Source organism: Heptranchias perlo, unplaced genomic scaffold, assembly GCF_035084215.1.
Source record: "Heptranchias perlo isolate sHepPer1 unplaced genomic scaffold, sHepPer1.hap1 HAP1_SCAFFOLD_394, whole genome shotgun sequence".
NCBI classification, from domain to species: domain Eukaryota; kingdom Metazoa; phylum Chordata; class Chondrichthyes; order Hexanchiformes; family Hexanchidae; genus Heptranchias; species Heptranchias perlo.
The window spans coordinates 112,321-129,559 of record NW_027139406.1 but is presented as its reverse complement, the minus strand read 5'-3'; the positions used below and the strand labels follow the sequence as shown (position 1 = coordinate 129,559).

General features: G+C 52.5%; 1 protein-coding gene across 1 annotated transcript in view; it reads left to right on the top strand.

The window, feature by feature from the left end:
* LOC137312037 (collagen alpha-1(XI) chain-like) overlaps positions 1-17,239 on the top strand; it is a gene marked incomplete at both ends in the record, with an annotated part of 196,628 nt that overhangs the window by 67,818 nt on the left and 111,571 nt on the right. The window contains 2 exons of the mRNA XM_067978829.1: positions 1,006-1,074; positions 2,446-2,487. Of these exons, the coding sequence (XP_067834930.1) occupies positions 1,006-1,074; positions 2,446-2,487 (111 nt within the window). The remainder of the gene's footprint in view (positions 1-1,005; positions 1,075-2,445; positions 2,488-17,239) is intronic.

The window sequence follows — 17,239 nt, the reverse complement described above, 5'->3', positions numbered from 1 at the left end:
GCTGGAGGGGGTTACAGAGATAGGGAGGGCCGAGGCCATGGAGGGATTTGAACATGAGGATGAGAATTTTAAAATCGGGGTGTTCCCGGACCGGGAGCCAGTGTGGGTCAGTGAGCTCAGGGGGTGATGGGTGAACGGGACTCGGGGTGAGTTAGGATACGGGGGGGACAGAGTTTCTGATGAGCTAGAGTTTTTGGAGGGTGGAAAGTCTTTTTAAACACCTGTTATTTTTCTGGTCACTAAACTGCAAAGAGGAAATTAAACCTACCCCAAAAAGGGAAAGTTCGTTTCTTAGATTAGTCAAAACTAATCGTCGAAATGACAGCACAGAAAGAGACCATTCAGCCCGTGGCCCCAGTGCTAGCTCTTCCTCAGGAGTTTACTCTGCTGCCATTATCCCTCACCCTTTCCCCATTTTATTCTTCCTTTTCAAATATCCATTCCCTTTTCCACAAAAGGAGGGTCGGTAACCCGAGGACTCAGATTTAAGGTAATTGGCAAAAGAACCAGAGGGGAGATGAGGAGAATGTTTTTTTACGCAGCGAGTTGTTCTGATCTGGAATGTGCTGCCTGAAAGGGCGGTGGAAGCAGATTCAATAATAACTTTCAAAAGGGAATTGGAGAAATACTTGAAGGGAAAAATTTTCAGGGCTGTGGGGAAAGAGCGGGGGAGTGGGACTAATTGGATAGATCTTTCAAAGAGCCGGCACAGGCACGATGGGCCGAATGGCCTCCTCCTGTGCCGTATCGTTCTATGATCCTATGATTCTATGAATGTGATCTTCTTTGCCTCACTGGAGCCTCTTTGGGTGAAACATTCCTTGTTCCAATAACCCTGTGGGTCAGACCCATTTTTTCCCGACTCCTTCTTGCCTGAGCTGATCTGGACAGGGTCCAGGATTGATGCAGTGTTGAAGGTCCCTGCTGACAAATCGGTGATGGAACGAGGGGGACGTGTGTGTGACGGGAGCTCCAGCACTGAGACAGATTCTGATCTAATTACAGGTGAACACGAATGCGCTGGGCCTCTTGGGGGAGAAGGGACAGAAAGGTGAACCGGCAGTGGTGGAGCCCGTGAGTAACAAGACCCTCTGCTTCTCCCCTCCTGCCTGCTGATAAACTCGGGGTGGGAGAGGGGCAGCCTCCTGGGCCCATCGGGGAGAGGGGTAGGGGGTCAGGGGGGTGAGGCTTTTGGTGGGGAGGGGGGAGAGGGCATGGGGGGGCGGGGAGGTGAGGATGGGGAGGAGGGGAGGATGGGGAGGTGGGGAGGGAGGGCTGGTGGGGGGAGGAGGGAGGGGGAGACAGAGAGAGAGAGGGGGAGAGGGAGAGAGAGAGAGGGAGAGAGAGAGAGGGAGAGAGGAAGAGAGAGAGGGGGAGAGAGAGGGAGAGAGAGAACGAGGGAGAGTCAGAGAGAGAGAGAGAGGAAGAGAGAGAGAGAGAGAAAGAGGGAGAGAGAGAGAGGGAGGGAGAGAGAGTGAGGGGGAGAGAGGAAGAGAGAGAGGGGGAGAGAGAGAGGGAGAGGGAGAGAGGGAGAGAGAGAGAGGGAGAGAGAGAGAGTGAGGGGGAGAGAGGAAGAGAGAGAGGGGGAGAGAGAGGGAGAGAGAGAAAGAGGGAGAGAGAGAGAGGGGGAGAGAGAGAGGGAGAGGGAGAGAGGGAGAGGGAGAGAGGGAGAGGGAGAGAGAGATAGAGGGAGAGAGAGAGAGGGAGAGTCAGAGAGAGAGAGAGAGAGAGGAAGAGAGAGAGAGAGAAAGAGGGAGAGAGAGAGAGGGAGGGAGAGGGAGAGAGGGGGAGAGAGAGAGGGAGAGAGAGAGGGAGAGTCAGAGAGAGAGAGAGGGAGAGGGAGAGAGAGAGAGAGGAAGAGAGAGAGAAAGGGGAGGGAGAGAGAGAGAGGGAGGGAGAGAGAGAGAGAAAGGGAGATAAAGAGAAAATGGAGAGAGAGAGGGAGAGAGAGAGAAAGAGGGGAGAGAGAGAGAGAAAGAGGAGAGAGAGAGAGGGAGAGAGAGAGGGAGAGAGAGAGAAAGAATGGGAGAAAGAGAGGGAAGGAAAGAGGGAGAGTCAGAGAGAGAGAGAGAGGGAGAGACAGAGAGAGGGAGGGAGAGAGAGGGAGAGGCAGAGAGAGGGAGGGAGAGAGAGGGAGAGGCAGAGAGAGGGAGGGAGAGAGAGGGAGAGGCAGAGAGAGGGAGGGAGAGAGAGGGAGGGAGAGAGAGGGAGAGGCAGAGAGAGGGAGGGAGAGAGAGGGAGGGAGAGAGAGGGAGAGGCAGAGAGAGGGAGGGAGGGAGAGGGAGGGAGAGAGAGGGAGAGGCAGAGAGAGGAAGGGAGAGAGAGGGAGGGAGAGAGAGGGAGATGGGGAAGAGGTGAAAAGACTGGAGGGAGGAGGGAGTTGCCTTCGAGGTACAGTGAGGCTGTGTTGAGCGAGGTTTATTGATTGCACTGTGTTTGTTACAGGGAATGCTGATTGAGGGGCCGTCTGGACCTGAGGGACCTGCAGTAAGAATATTCTCACTCACTCTCTGCTTTCTAACGACCATAGAGTTAGACTGATGGTTAATGCACGTTGTGGGAGTGCCTAGTCCATAATATTCAGAGGGCTGCAAGAGACCACGAGCTGTGTGTGGATCAGAATTGCCTCTGGGTGCGACTGGTCAGTGGGATAAGGTCAGGGGGAATCTGTCTGAAGTATCTCTTCACATGTAACGTGTCCGACGCACTGCCTGAATTCCGGATCACTGGTTTGTTGAATCATCCTGGGGATGTGGGAGTCCCTGGCGAGGCCGGCATTTATCTCCCATCCCTCATCGTTCGAATCGTCAATCCTGCAGGATTGTCCCGCAGTCTCTGGGAATCGATGATTGATCTCCAGGTCAAAGCTGGGAGCAAAAAAAAACCCAGGGGGAGAAATCACAGGGGGAGAAACGAGCCGAGTTTTGTAAAAACACCGAAAAAACACTTTTGTTCATCAACTCGTGGTAAAAATATCAGAGCTGGGGAGCGAAGGGTGTTTGACGGACAGTCCACAGTCATCCAATCGAGCAACCAAGAGCGTCCTCGGCTTTCCGATTGGCTGTGGGAGGGCGGGGCATCATGAGGGCGGAGGCGTCGGGTGACCAATGGTGAGAACGTTGGGGGGGGGCGGAGCTATTGGTCATGTGATGAAACCTCCAGGAATCTGCCTGAGCTGAGTTGGCAGCCCCACGGGTTGCCCCTCGAGAAGGCGGTGGTGAGCCGCCATCTTGAACCGCTGCAGTCCGTGTGGTGACGGTTCTCCCGCGGTGCCGTTAGGGAGGGAGTTCCAGGATTATGGCCCGGTATCGTGTGATCGAGGCAGGCGGAGTCCAAGGCCCCGATATTAGCGGGGAGGTGGGATGGCAGCGGGGGGAGGTGATTGGGTGTGTGGGTAACCCGCCCAATAAAATGTATCCGTTTTCCCACCCGGTCGCGGGTCAGTTGGAGCCACGTAAGGTGGTTCCCGGGTTTGCCGTCCGAAAGCTGCGCAGCGGGCGGACTGCGCGCCCGCATCACACGCTGTCAGCTGGAGGAGCCCGGTTTAAAGGGGCAGTCCTCCAACGGCTGCTCCTGGAGCAAACACCCACACAGCGCCATGGAGCAGCCCCAGGGGAAAGGCCGCTCCCAGATTCAGTGATGCCTCACTCCAGGTGCTACTGGATGGGGTGAGGAGGAGGAGAGAGATCTTCTACCCGGCCCACAGGAGGAAGTGGCCACCCTCTGCCACCAAGAAGGCTGGGCTCGAGGTGGCAGAGGAGGTCAGCAGCAGCAGCAACGTCTCCCAGACCTGGATCCAGTGCAGGAAGTGCTTCAATGACCTAACCAGGTCAGTCAAAGTGAGTACACTTACTCGTTCTCTTACACTCCGTCTTCCACATCACCGCCCCCACCCCACAACTCATTCTGCACTGCCAACACTACTCTATCACATCACTCCTCACACCCACTCAAACCTCATCCTCAACTTACCTGCACTTACTCACCTCCCCATTACTCACCCCACCACTACCACTCACCCGAATCCTCATCCAATGTGATGGCTCTACCTCATACTCACCCTCTGATGCACCTCTTTCACGGTCAGCCTCACCCAAACCAATGCGTTCATCAGTTGGCCTCTTCACCATCACTCACTCACACATCTGTACTTTCTCCCCTTATAGGAGGAGAGCCCAGAATGAGGGTGAGGGTGAGGACCGGAGGGGGGGCCGCAACAGACCGTCGTCCTCACAGACACGGAGCAGGAGGCGCTGGAGCTGAGCCGCACCCTCGAGTGTCTGTCCCTCGGGGACACCGAGACTGGCACCCGACAAAGGTCTGGTGACAGAACTTTACCATTCAGCACTCACAATGTGAATTGATGTTAACATGCCTTGCTATCTTCAACACCTCAGTATGCTCATCACAACATGGCACATCTGTGATCATGCTTAATATTGCCTTCTGTTCTCTTACAGGGCTGTCAGCGACCGCTGTGACAGCGGAGGGCGATTCCTCAGAGGACCTGCCGATCTCTGAGGGGGCACCGTCACATCTGAGTGAGCCATCCACCAGCGCAGATACTCACACCTCGGTGGGTCCCAGTCCTCAGTTAGTTGGGTTGGTACCTGGTGAGTCACCACACATGTGAGCACGAGCAGACACTGGTGGCAGGGGCAGCTGTGGAGAGTCCGCCTCGGTGGGCACACTCCTCTCCAGGCTCTGCTCAGCTGGACACAGATGCTGAACCCTGGGGGCCATCCTTTAAAAGGAGAATGATCGAGGGGCAGCAGCACATTTGCGAGGTGCTGGAACAGGTGCCACGCGCACTCTCCACAATCGCCCAGAGGATGGAGGAGTCCAACTCCTGCATGAGTGGAATGGTGGCACAGGGACGTGAGGGAATCTCTGAGATAGTGTCACAGGGACGTGAGGGAATCTCTGAGATAGGGTCACAGGGACGTGAGGGAATCTCTGAGATAGTGTCACAGGGACAGGAGGGAATCTGTGAGATACTGTCACAGGGACATGAGGGAATCTCTGAGATACTGTCACAGGGAAGTGAGGGAATCTCTGAGATAGTGTCACAGGGACGTGAGGGCATCTCTGAGATAGTGTCACAGGGACGTGAGGGAATCTGTGAGATACTGTCACAGGGACATGAGGGAATCTCTGAGATACTGTCACAGGGACGTGAGGGCATCTCTGAGATACTGTCACAGGGACGTGAGGGCATCTCTGAGATAGTGTCACAGGGACGTGAGGGAATCTGTGAGATAGTGTCACAGGGACGTGAGGGCATCTCTGAGATACTGTCACAGGGACATGAGGGAATCTCTGAGATACTGTCACAGGGACGTGAGGGAATCTCTGAGATACTGTCACAGGGACATGAGGGAATCTCTGAGATAGTGTCACAGGGACATGAGGGAATCTCTGAGATAGTGTCACAGGGACGTGAGGGAATCTCTGAGATACTGTCACAGGGACGTGAGGGAATCTCTGAGATAGTGTCACAGGGACGTGAGGGAATCTCTGAGATAGTGTCACAGGGACGTGAGGGAATCTCTGAGATACTGTCACAGGGACATGAGGGAATCTCTGAGATAGTGTCACAGGGACATGAGGGAATCTCTGAGATAGTGTCACAGGGACGTGAGGGAATCTCTGAGATAGTGTCACAGGGACGTGAGGGAATCTCTGAGATAGGGTCACAGGGACGTGAGGGAATCTCTGAGATAGTGTCACAGGGACAGGAGGGAATCTGTGAGATACTGTCACAGGGACATGAGGGAATCTCTGAGATAGTGTCACAGGGACGTGAGGGAATCTCTGAGATAGTGACACAGGGACATGAGGGAATCTCTGAGATAGTGTCACAGGGAAGTGAGGGAATCTCTGAGATAGTGTCACAGGGACGTGAGGGCATCTCTGAGATAGTGTCACAGGGACGTGAGGGAATCTGTGAGATACTGTCACAGGGACATGAGGGAATCTCTGAGATACTGTCACAGGGACGTGAGGGCATCTCTGAGATACTGTCACAGGGACGTGAGGGCATCTCTGAGATAGTGTCACAGGGACGTGAGGGAATCTGTGAGATAGTGTCACAGGGACGTGAGGGCATCTCTGAGATACTGTCACAGGGACATGAGGGAATCTCTGAGATACTGTCACAGGGACGTGAGGGAATCTCTGAGATACTGTCACAGGGACATGAGGGAATCTCTGAGATAGTGTCACAGGGACGTGAGGGAATCTCTGAGATACTGTCACAGGGACGTGAGGGAATCTCTGAGATAGTGTCACAGGGACGTGAGGGAATCTCTGAGATAGTGTCACAGGGACGTGAGGGAATCTCTGAGATACTGTCACAGGGACATGAGGGAATCTCTGAGATAGTGTCACAGGGACATGAGGGAATCTCTGAGATAGTGTCACAGGGACGTGAGGGAATCTCTGAGATAGTGTCACAGGGAAATGAGGGAATCTCTGAGATACTGTCACAGGGACATGAGGGAATCTCTGAGATACTGTCACAGGGACGTGAGGGAGTCTCTGAGATACTGTCACAGGGACATGAGGGAATCTCTGAGATAGTGTCACAGGGACGTGAGGGAATCTCTGAGATACTGTCACAGGGACATGAGGGAACCTCTGAGATAGTGTCACAGGGACATGAGGGAATCTCTGAGATAGTGTCACAGGGACGTGAGGGAATCTCTGAGATAGTGTCACAGGGAAATGAGAGAATCTCTGAGATACTGTCACAGGGACATGAGGGAATCTCTGAGATACTGTCACAGGGACGTGAGGGAGTCTCTGAGATACTGTCACAGGGATGTGAGGGAATCTCTGAGATACTGTCACAGGGACGTGAGGGAATCTCTGAGATACTGTCACAGGGACGTGAGGGAGTCTCTGAGATAGTGTCACAGGGACGTGAGGGAATCTCTGAGATAGTGTCACAGGGACGTGAGGGAATCTCTGAGATACTGTCACAGGGATGTGAGGGAATCTCTGAGATACTGTCACAGGGACGTGAGGGAATCTCTGAGATACTGTCACAGGGACGTGAGGGAGTCTCTGAGATAGTGTCACAGGGATGTGAGGGAATCTCTGAGATACTGTCACAGGGATGTGAGGGAATCTCTGAGATACTGTCACAGGGATGTACATAAGAACATAAGAACATAAGAAATTGGAGCAGGAGTAGGCCAATCGGCCCCTCGAGCCTGCTCCGCCATTCAATAAGATCATGGCTGATCTGATCCCAACCACAAATCTAAAGAACACAAGAAGTCGGAGCAGGACCCGGCCACATAGCCCCTGGGCCCTCTCCGCCACCCACAGGGCATTGACCGATCCGAACTCAGCTTCATGTCCAATTTCCTGCCCGCTCCCCATAACCCCTAATTCCCTTTACTTCTAGGAAACTGTCTATTTCTGTTTTAAATTTATCTAATGATGTAGCTTCCACAGCTTCCTGGGGCAGCAAATTCCACAGACCTACCACCCTCTGAGTGAAGAAGTTTCTCCTCATCTCAGTTTTGAAAGAGCAGCCCCTTATTCTAAGATTATGCCCCCGAGTTCTAGTTTCACCCATCTTTGGGAACATCCTTACTGCATCCACCCGATCAAGACCCTTCACAATCTTATATGTTTCAATAAGATCGCCTCTCATTCTTCTGAACTCCAATGAGTAGAGTCCCAATCTACTCAACCTCTCCTCATATGTCCGCCCCCTCATCCCCGGGATTAACCGAGTGAACCTTCTTTGTACTGCCTCGAGAGCAAGTATGTCTTTTCTTAAGTATGGAGACCAAAACTGTATGCAGTATTCCAGGTGCGGTCTCACCAATACCTTATATAACTGCAGCAATACCTCCCTGTTTTTATATTCTATCCCCCGAGCAATAAAAGCCAACATTCCGTTGGCTTTCTTGATCACCTGCTGCACCTGCATACCAACTTTTTGATTTTCTTGCACTAGGACCCCCAGATCCCTTTGTACTGCAGTACTTTCCAGTCTCTCGCCATTAAGAAAATAACTTGCTCTCTGATTTTTCCTGCCAAAGTGCATAACCTCACATTTTCCAATATTATATTGCATCTGCCAAATCTCCGCCCACTCACCCAGCCTGTCTATATCCCCTTGCAGGTTTTTTATGTCCTCCTCACTCTCTACTTTCCCTCCTATCTTTGTATCATCTGCAAATTTTGATATGTTACACTCGGTCCCCTCCTCCAAATCGTTAATATAGATTGTAAAGAGTTGGGGACCCAGCACCGACCCCTGCGGAACACCACTGGTTACTGGTTGCCAGTCCGAAAATGAACCATTTATCCCAACTCTCTGCTTCCTGTTTGATAACCAATCCTCCACCCATGCCAGAATATTACCCCCAATCCCGTGATTTTTTATCTTAAGTAATAATCTTTTATGTGGCACCTTGTCGAATGCCTTCTGGAAGTCTAAATACACTACGTCCACTGGTTCCCCTTTATCCACCCTATACGTTATATCCTCGAAGAACTCAAGCAAATTTGTCAGACATGACTTCCCCTTCATAAAGCCATGCTGACTTTGTCCTATTAAATTATGCTTATCTAAATGTTCCGTTACTGTCTCCTTAATAATAGACTCCAAAATTTTACCCACCACAGATGTTAAGCTAACTGTCCTATAATTTCCAGCCTTCTGCCTACTACCCTTTTTAAATAACGGTGTTACATTAGCAGTTTTCCAATCTGCCGGGACCTCTCCTGAGTCCAGGGAATTTTGGAAAACTGAGGGAGTCTCTGAGATAGTATCACAGGGACGTGAGGGAATCTCTGAGATACTGTCACAGGGACGTGAGGGAATCTCTGAGATAGTGTCACAGGGACGTGAGGGAATCTCTGAGATACTGTCACAGGGATGTGAGGGAATCTCTGAGATACTGTCACAGGGACGTGAGGGAGTCTCTGAGATAGTGTCACAGGGATGTGAGGGAATCTCTGAGATACTGTCACAGGGATGTGAGGGAATCTCTGAGATAGTGTCACAGGGACGTGAGGGAATCTCTGAGATAGTGTCACAGGGACGTGAGGGAATCTCTGAGATACTGTCACAGGGATGTGAGGGAATCTCTGAGATACTGTCACAGGGACGTGAGGGAATCTCTGAGATACTGTCACAGGGACGTGAGGGAATCTCTGAGATACTGTCACAGGGACGTGAGGGAGTCTCTGAGATACTGTCACAGGGACGTGAGGGAATCTCTGAGATAGTGTCACAGGGACATGAGGGAATCTCTGAGATAGTGTCACAGGGACGTGAGGGAATCTCTGAGATAGTGTCACAGGGACATGAGGGAATCTCTGAGATAGTGTCACAGGGACATGAGGGAATCTCTGAGATACTGTCACAGGGACGTGAGGGAGTCTCTGAGATACTGTCACAGGGACATGAGGGAATCTCTGAGATAGTGTCACAGGGACGTGAGGGAATCTCTGAGATACTGTCACAGGGACATGAGGGAACCTCTGAGATAGTGTCACAGGGACGTGAGGGAATCTCTGAGATAGTGTCACAGGGACGTGAGGGAATCTCTGAGATACTGTCACAGGGATGTGAGGGAATCTCTGAGATACTGTCACAGGGACGTGAGGGAGTCTCTGAGATAGTGTCACAGGGATGTGAGGGAATCTCTGAGATACTGTCACAGGGATGTGAGGGAATCTCTGAGATACTGTCACAGGGACGTGAGGGAGTCTCTGAGATAGTGTCACAGCGACGTGAGGGAATCTCTGAGGTACTGTCACAGGGACGTGAGGGAATCTCTGAGATAGTGTCACAGGGACGTGAGGGAATCTCTGAGATACTGTCACAGGGATGTGAGGGAATCTCTGAGATAGTGTCACAGGGATGTGAGGGAGTCTCTGAGATAGTGTCACAGGGATGTGAGGGAATCTCTGAGATACTGTCACAGGGACGTGAGGGAGTCTCTGAGATACTGTCACAGGGACATGAGGGAATCTCTGAGATAGTGTCACAGGGACGTGAGGGAATCTCTGAGATACTGTCACAGGGACGTGAGGGAGTCTCTGAGATACTGTCACAGGGACGTGAGGGAGTCTCTGAGATAGTGTCACAGGGACGTGAGGGAGTCTCTGAGATACTGTCACAGGGACGTGAGGGAATCTCTGAGATAGTGTCACAGGGACGTGAGGGAATCTCTGAGATACTGTCACAGGGACGTGAGGGAGTCTCTGAGATACTGTCACAGGGACGTGAGGGAATCTCTGAGATACTGTCACAGGGACGTGCGGGAATCTCTGAGATAGTGTCACAGGGACGTGAGGGAATCTCTGAGATACTGTCACAGGGACGTGAGGGAGTCTCTGAGATACTGTCACAGGGACGTGAGGGAATCTCTGAGATAGTGTCACAGGGACGTGAGGGAATCTCTGAGATACTGTCACAGGGACGTGAGGGAGTCTCTGAGATACTGTCACAGGGACGTGAGGGAATCTCTGAGATACTGTCACAGGGACGTGCGGGAATCTCTGAGATAGTGTCACAGGGACGTGAGGGAATCTCTGAGATACTGTCACAGGGACGTGAGGGAGTCTCTGAGATACTGTCACAGGGACGTGAGGGAATCTCTGAGATAGTGTCACAGGGACGTGAGGGAATCTCTGAGATACTGTCACAGGGACGTGAGGGAATCTCTGAGATAGTGTCACAGGGACGTGAGGGAATCTCTGAGATACTGTCACAGGGACGTGAGGGAATCTCTGAGATACTGTCACAGGGACGTGAGGGAATCTCTGAGATACTGTCACAGGGACGTGAGGGAATCTCTGAGATACTGTCACAGGGACGTGAGGGAATCTCTGAGATAGTGTCAAGGGACGTGAGGGAATCTCTGAGATAGTGTCACAGGGACATGAGGGAATCTCTGAGATACTGTCACAGGGACGTGAGGGAGTCTCTGAGATACTGTCACAGGGACGTGAGGGAATCTCTGAGATAGTGTCACAGGGACGTGAGGGAATCTCTGAGATAGTGTCACAGGGACGTGAGGGAATCTCTGAGATACTGTCACAGGGACGTGAGGGAATCTCTGAGATACTTTCACAGGGATGTGAGGGAGTCTCTGAGATAGTCTCGCGGGTCAGTGTGGGAATGTCTGCGATGGAGGGAAGGCGAGCCTCCATGGAGCTTCAAACATGACTCACAAATGGGTCCATTCAGGCCCTGACAACGGCCGTTCGGACTCAGGGTGAGCAACATTCTGCTGCCTTAAACAGGCTGACAGATACACTCGCACTGGCCTTACAATGCTTCACACATGTCCTCCAAACTGCCGTCCAGCAGGGTGGTGGGAGTGGTGTGGGCCTGGCCCAGGGGAAGGATGATGGCCAAAGGGGACATGGAAGTGGGGACGCCACTCAAAGTGCCCCCATGTCTCACCCGTTGCCCCCCCTCTAACAGGAAGCAGAGAGTTGGGACAAATGGTTCATTCTCGGACTGGCAACCAGTAACCAGTGGTGTTCCACAGGGGTCGGTGCTGGGTCCCCAACTCTTTACAATCTATATTAACGATTTGGAGGAGGGGACCGAGTGTAACATATCAAAGTTTGCAGATGATACAAAGATGGGAGGGAAAGTAGAGAGTGAGGAGGACATAAAAAACCTACAAGGGGATATAGACAGGCTGGGTGAGTGGGCGGAGATTTGGCAGATGCAATACAATATTGGAAAATGTGAGGTTATGCACTTTGGCAGGAAAAATCAGAGAGCAAGTTATTATCTTAATGGCGAGAAACTGGAAAGTACTGCAGTACAAAGGGATCTGGGGGTCCTAGTGCAAGAAAATCAAAAAGTTGGTATGCAGGTGCAGCAGGTGATCAAGAAGGCCAACGGAATATTGGCTTTTATTGCTAGGGGGATAGAATATAAAAACAGGGAGGTATTGCTGCAGTTATATAAGGTATTGGTGAGACCGCACCTGGAATACTGCATACAGTTTTGGTCTCCATACTTAAGAAAAGACATACTTGCTCTAGAGGCAGTACAAAGAAGGTTCACTCGGTTAATCCCCGGGATGAGGGGGTGGACGTATGAGGAGAGGTTGAGTAGATTGGGACTCTACTCATTGGAGTTCAGAAGAATGAGAGGCGATCTTATTGAAACATATAAGATTGTGAAGGGGCTTGATCGGGTGGATGCGGTAAGGATGTTCCCAAGGATGGGTGAAACTAGAACTAGGGGGCATAATCTTAGAATAAGGGGCTGCTCTTTCAAAACTGAGATGAGGAGAAACTTCTTCACTCAGAGGGTGGTAGGTCTGTGGAATTTGCTGCCCCAGGAAGCTGTGGAAGCTGCATCATTAAATAAATTTAAAACAGAAATAGACAGTTTCCTAGAAGTAAAGGGAATTAGGGGTTACGGGGAGCGGGCAGGAAATTGGACATGAATTTAGATTTGAGGTTAGGACCAGATCAGCCATGATCTTATTGAATGGCGGAGCAGGCTCGAGGGGCCGATTGGCCTACTCCTGCTCCTATTTCTTATGTTCTTATGTTCTCTCAACCAGTACCCGTAATGCTGCCCCCTCTCCAGGTGGCCGAGTCTGCCCCTGCACAGGTGCAGGAGGAGCAGTCTTTGGAGGGGCCCTCACAGGCACCGAAACCCAGTGGACTTAGGCCCAAAGCATCTCATCGGTCAGGGCATGAACAAGAGCAACCTGTCACTACCTCTGCTGCAGCCACAGGGGACGCACCACGTGGGAGTAGTCGGAAGAGAAAGGCAAAGGTTTTGTGAGCACGAAGGGGATGAACAGGGTGTCTGACAGTTGGTCATGTTTTATATTTATTTTTGCTTTTTGTTAAACTCACATTAAATATTATCATTGTCACCACTGCTGCCACGTCTTGGCCATTCTTGACTGGCTTCTGGAATAATGCCCTTTCATGAGGTTCACCATGAACGCCCACACTTGATGCCACCCATTGGGTCACCCTACAGTGGGTGTAGGTGTCGTTGCCGGATTGTTTTGTGCAGGGGGGGGTGGGGTTGGTGTGGGCGCTGCTCTGTCCAGGTGGGGAGGACTGGACTCTTCACACTGTCTGATGTTAGGAGAACCGTTCACATATCAGTGACTCCCTGCCCTCACGAGCAGCCAGGTGAGCCGCTGCTCTGCCCATGGGTTCCTCCTCCTCCTCCTCCTCCTCCTCCTCCTCTTCCTCTCCTCCTGCTCCTCCTCCTCCTCCTGCTCTCCTCCTCCTCCTCCTCCTCCTCCTCTTCCTCTCCTCCTGCTCCTCCTCCTCCTCATCCTCCTCCACCTCCGCCTCCTCCTCCTCTTCCTCTCCTCCTGCTCCTCCTCCTCCTCCTCCTCCTCCTCCTCCTCCTCCTCATCCTCCACCTCCTCATCCTCCTCCTCCTCCTCCTCTTCCTCTCCTCCTGCTCCTCCTCCTCCTCCTCCTCCTCCTCCTCCTCCTCCTCATCCTCCACCTCCTCATCCTCCTCCTCCTCCTCCTCCTCCTCCGCCTCAATATGGGTAGCAGATGTGGGGCCTCCTCCAGCGGCCCCCCTCTCTGTTGTGCCATGTTGTGCAGGGCAGAACACACGACTATAATGCGTCCCACTCTGTCTGGTGCGTATTGAAGCTCTCCCCCAGAACGATCAAGGCACCTAAGGCACATCTTGAGCAGCCCTATAACATGCTCAATTATAGACCTGGTAGCGATGTGGCTGTCGTTATATCGACGCTGTTGCTCGGTGATGGGGTTCCTCAGAGGTGTCATGAGCAACGTGTGCAGGGGGTATCCCTTGTCCCCGAGGAGCCAGCCCTTGCTGGTGTTCGGTGCGTGGAAGAGGGGCGGGATGTTGGACTCCCGGAGGATGAAGGAATCGTAGCAGCTGCCAGGGTATCTGGCGCACACGTGAAGGAATCTCTTGCGGTGGTCACAGATGAGCTGAGTGTTGATGGAGTGATATCCCTTCCTGTTGATGAACAGTCCTGGCTCGTGTGGAGGTGCTCGTATTGCTATATGGGTGCAATCGATTACACCCTGCACCCGTGGGAAGCCAGCCACAGCGTGGAATCCCACTGCCCTCTCCGTCTGGCTGAGGTCGTCCATGGGGAAGTTGATATAGTGCGAGACCCTGCAGAACAAGCCGTCGGCGACCTGCCTCATGCACTTGTGTGCTGACGACTGAGAGACCCCGGAGATGTCCCCGGTGGCACCCTGGAAGGATCCGGAGGTGAAGAAGTTGAGGGCAGTGGTGACTTTGACAGCGACAGGTAAGGAGATGCTGCTCGGGCCCAGCCGGGAGCAGCTCGGCATGAAGGAGGCTGCAGATGTCTGCGACCATCTGGCGACTGAGTCTGAGCCTCCGTATGCACTGCTCCTCAGAGAGAGGTCCAGGAAGCTGAGCCTCGGTCTGTAGACCCTGTGGCGAGGGTAGTGCCTCCTGCGACGCTGCTCTCTCTGTTGTTGCCCTCCGTGCTCTTGTGCAGGTGCCTGTGGCGCAGCACTGTGTTGTGGAGCTCCACGTGGCGGAGGTGGACGCCATGCCTGGCGAGGATGGTGATGTTGCTCGTCCTCGGATGAAGTGATGAACGCAGCCATGGGCCCCCCCATCCTGACGGTGTGGGTTTGAGGGGGTTCGAAAAGTAGGTAAATATGTTTAGGGTACAGCAGAATTTTGAGTGGAAAGTAAGAATTTTGAGTGAAAACACAAACTCTTGCAGCCAAACCTTTGTCTGAAGTGACCGAGTGCCCTGCTCCAATAAATGAGGTTTTCTCCCCGCTCGTCTCAAATAATCCTTCCCATCTCCCACTGGCTGCTGACTGAAACACGTCTGCTCCAACACGGAGTGATTCCCACAGCACGGGAAACACGCTGAGGATCCCTCAAAATCACACCCCTGACAAAATGTCGAGTCAATCAAATATTTCAAGTCCCTCAACTATCGGAACAAACTCTGCAAATGATCATCCAGCCGGCTTTAATTGCCGGTGGGACTCCCGGATTCGGGAGGCGGCACGCCCCGACACGTCACCGGGGAACCCGGAAGTCGGCTCCGAACCCGAACAGGATTTCCTCGATTTTCGGAGCCCCCCGCCCTGCCCCCGACGCTCCCGCTCCGTCACCAGAAAATCGAGCCCCTCAATCTCCCAACCCGCTTGATACTGAGATCAAGATGGCGTCCGGTCTGAGGCGGGGTCGGGGAGAGGAGGGGGTGAGGGGAGGCGTTGTTACTTATCGAATTCAGTCCCCTCTGGGCTAGCTAGCATCAGAAACAATCCAGTCAGTGAGAGCCGGTGACCTGCGCTGGAATCTATTGATGGCAGGGGAACGGTAATGGCCTGCTGGGCGGTGACGCCCTCCATGGCCGGATATCCTGTTGAACCTCATACGTGGGGAACAGTCATTGAGGCGCGGGATTCGGGGCCCCCTGAGTGGAGTGGGGGCCGATTGAAGGGCTGGCTGTGGGCGGAGCAGGAGAGCAATTAGGGAGAGAATATTACACAAGAGAAATCGTATCATTTCAATCAATAACCGAATCATATAATTTAATAACTGACAATTCGTGCCCTCGGGAATGATTTGGCATCACATCTGGAAACCGAGGGCAACGTAAACAGCTGTCTCGTTCCCATGACACCTTCACCTGCTACTGGGCTTTACCCAAAAGAGGGAGGAGCTTCACCCAATGATTACCTGGGAGGGAGATAGTTAATAACAGGGGGGGGTCTCCCACCGAAAGAAGCCCCGGAGACCCCAGGGGGTCCGGGGTCATCCGCTATCGGTGAAGAGGAGCCGGCCGATTAACAGTCTGACAGGGTGGCGTTTTTGTTGTCTTCATATCTTGCCCCCCCCACCCCCTCGGATAATAGTGTGGAGTAGGGATGGACATGGCCCGATGGTGGGACAACTGGCCAGATGTTAAATTTGCCCCCAACACCCCAATCTCCCCCCCTCCCCCCCCCCCCACACGCACTGGAACTTTTCTAGCCTCTCTAAATGGGGCAGATTCCCAATGGGACCGAGTTCAGCCCCAATTTCTGAGCCCCCTCTCGCCGACCGACCGATGACCTGCCCAAGTTGCCCCCCCCCCTGGGTCTGATGGGATTTGGGGGGCACCGTGTTTTGTTCCCTTCCGCACTGCCTCCTACTGCTTGCGGACAGGAGTTACGGCTTTACAAAGGTCGAAATATAACTAAGAAATGTCGTTTGCTTGTTGGCCAGTAGTGAGTGAAAGGGAGTTCCATTGCCCTCCACTTCCTAAGAGGCTTTTAGGCCAGAGGGGGTTTTTGTAACCAGTCCTTTTAAAAAGTTGGTCAGCACCCTGTAAATTCAGCGATCCAGGGTGGAGATGGAATGGGAGTGCTGGGGTCAGAGGTTAGGCTGTTCTCCGACCTGAGCTGCCGTGGATCCAGGAGATCTGTTGATTGATCCTTACTTTTCCCAGCATGGTTACACTGCCATCTCACCGTGTCTTCCCTCTCAAATATGGCGTCTGGTGTCCGTAGTCTGGTTGGGTTATCACCAGGCCGAGGAAAAGCAGAGAAGTTATGTTAAACTTGTATCGAACCTTGGTTAGACCACACTCGGAGCACTGTGCACAGTCCTGGTCTCCATATTATAAAAAGGATATCGAGGCACTGGAGAAAGTGCAAAAAAGATTCACAAGGATGATCCCAGAACTGAGAGGTTTATAACTATCAGGAGAGAGTGAACAGGCTGGGGCTCTTTTCTCTCGAAAAGGGAAGACTGAGGGGTGACCTGATCGAGGTCTTTAAGATTATGAAAGGGTTTGATAGGGGAGACGTAGAGAAGATGTTTACACTTGTGGGGGAGACCAGAACTCGGGGCCATAAATATAAGAGAGTCACTAATAAATCCAATCGGGAATTCAGGAGAAACTTCTTCACCCAGAGAGTGGTGAGAATGTGGAACTCACTCCCACAAGGAGAGGTTGAGGTGAATAGTGTCGATGGATTTAAGGGGAAGCTCGATAAACACATGAGGGAGAAAGGAATAGAAAGAGATGCTGATAGGGTGAGATGGAGAGGGGAGGGAGGAGGCTCGTGTGGAGAATAAACACCGGGATAGACCAGTGGGGCCGAATGGCCTGTTCCTGGGCTGTACATTCGATGTAGTTTAGTTTACACTGTCCCTTGTACTCGCCTCTAATGGCAACGTCTGGAGTTAGGATCATGAGCGAGTCGGATTCTGAATGTATTTCACAGCCAT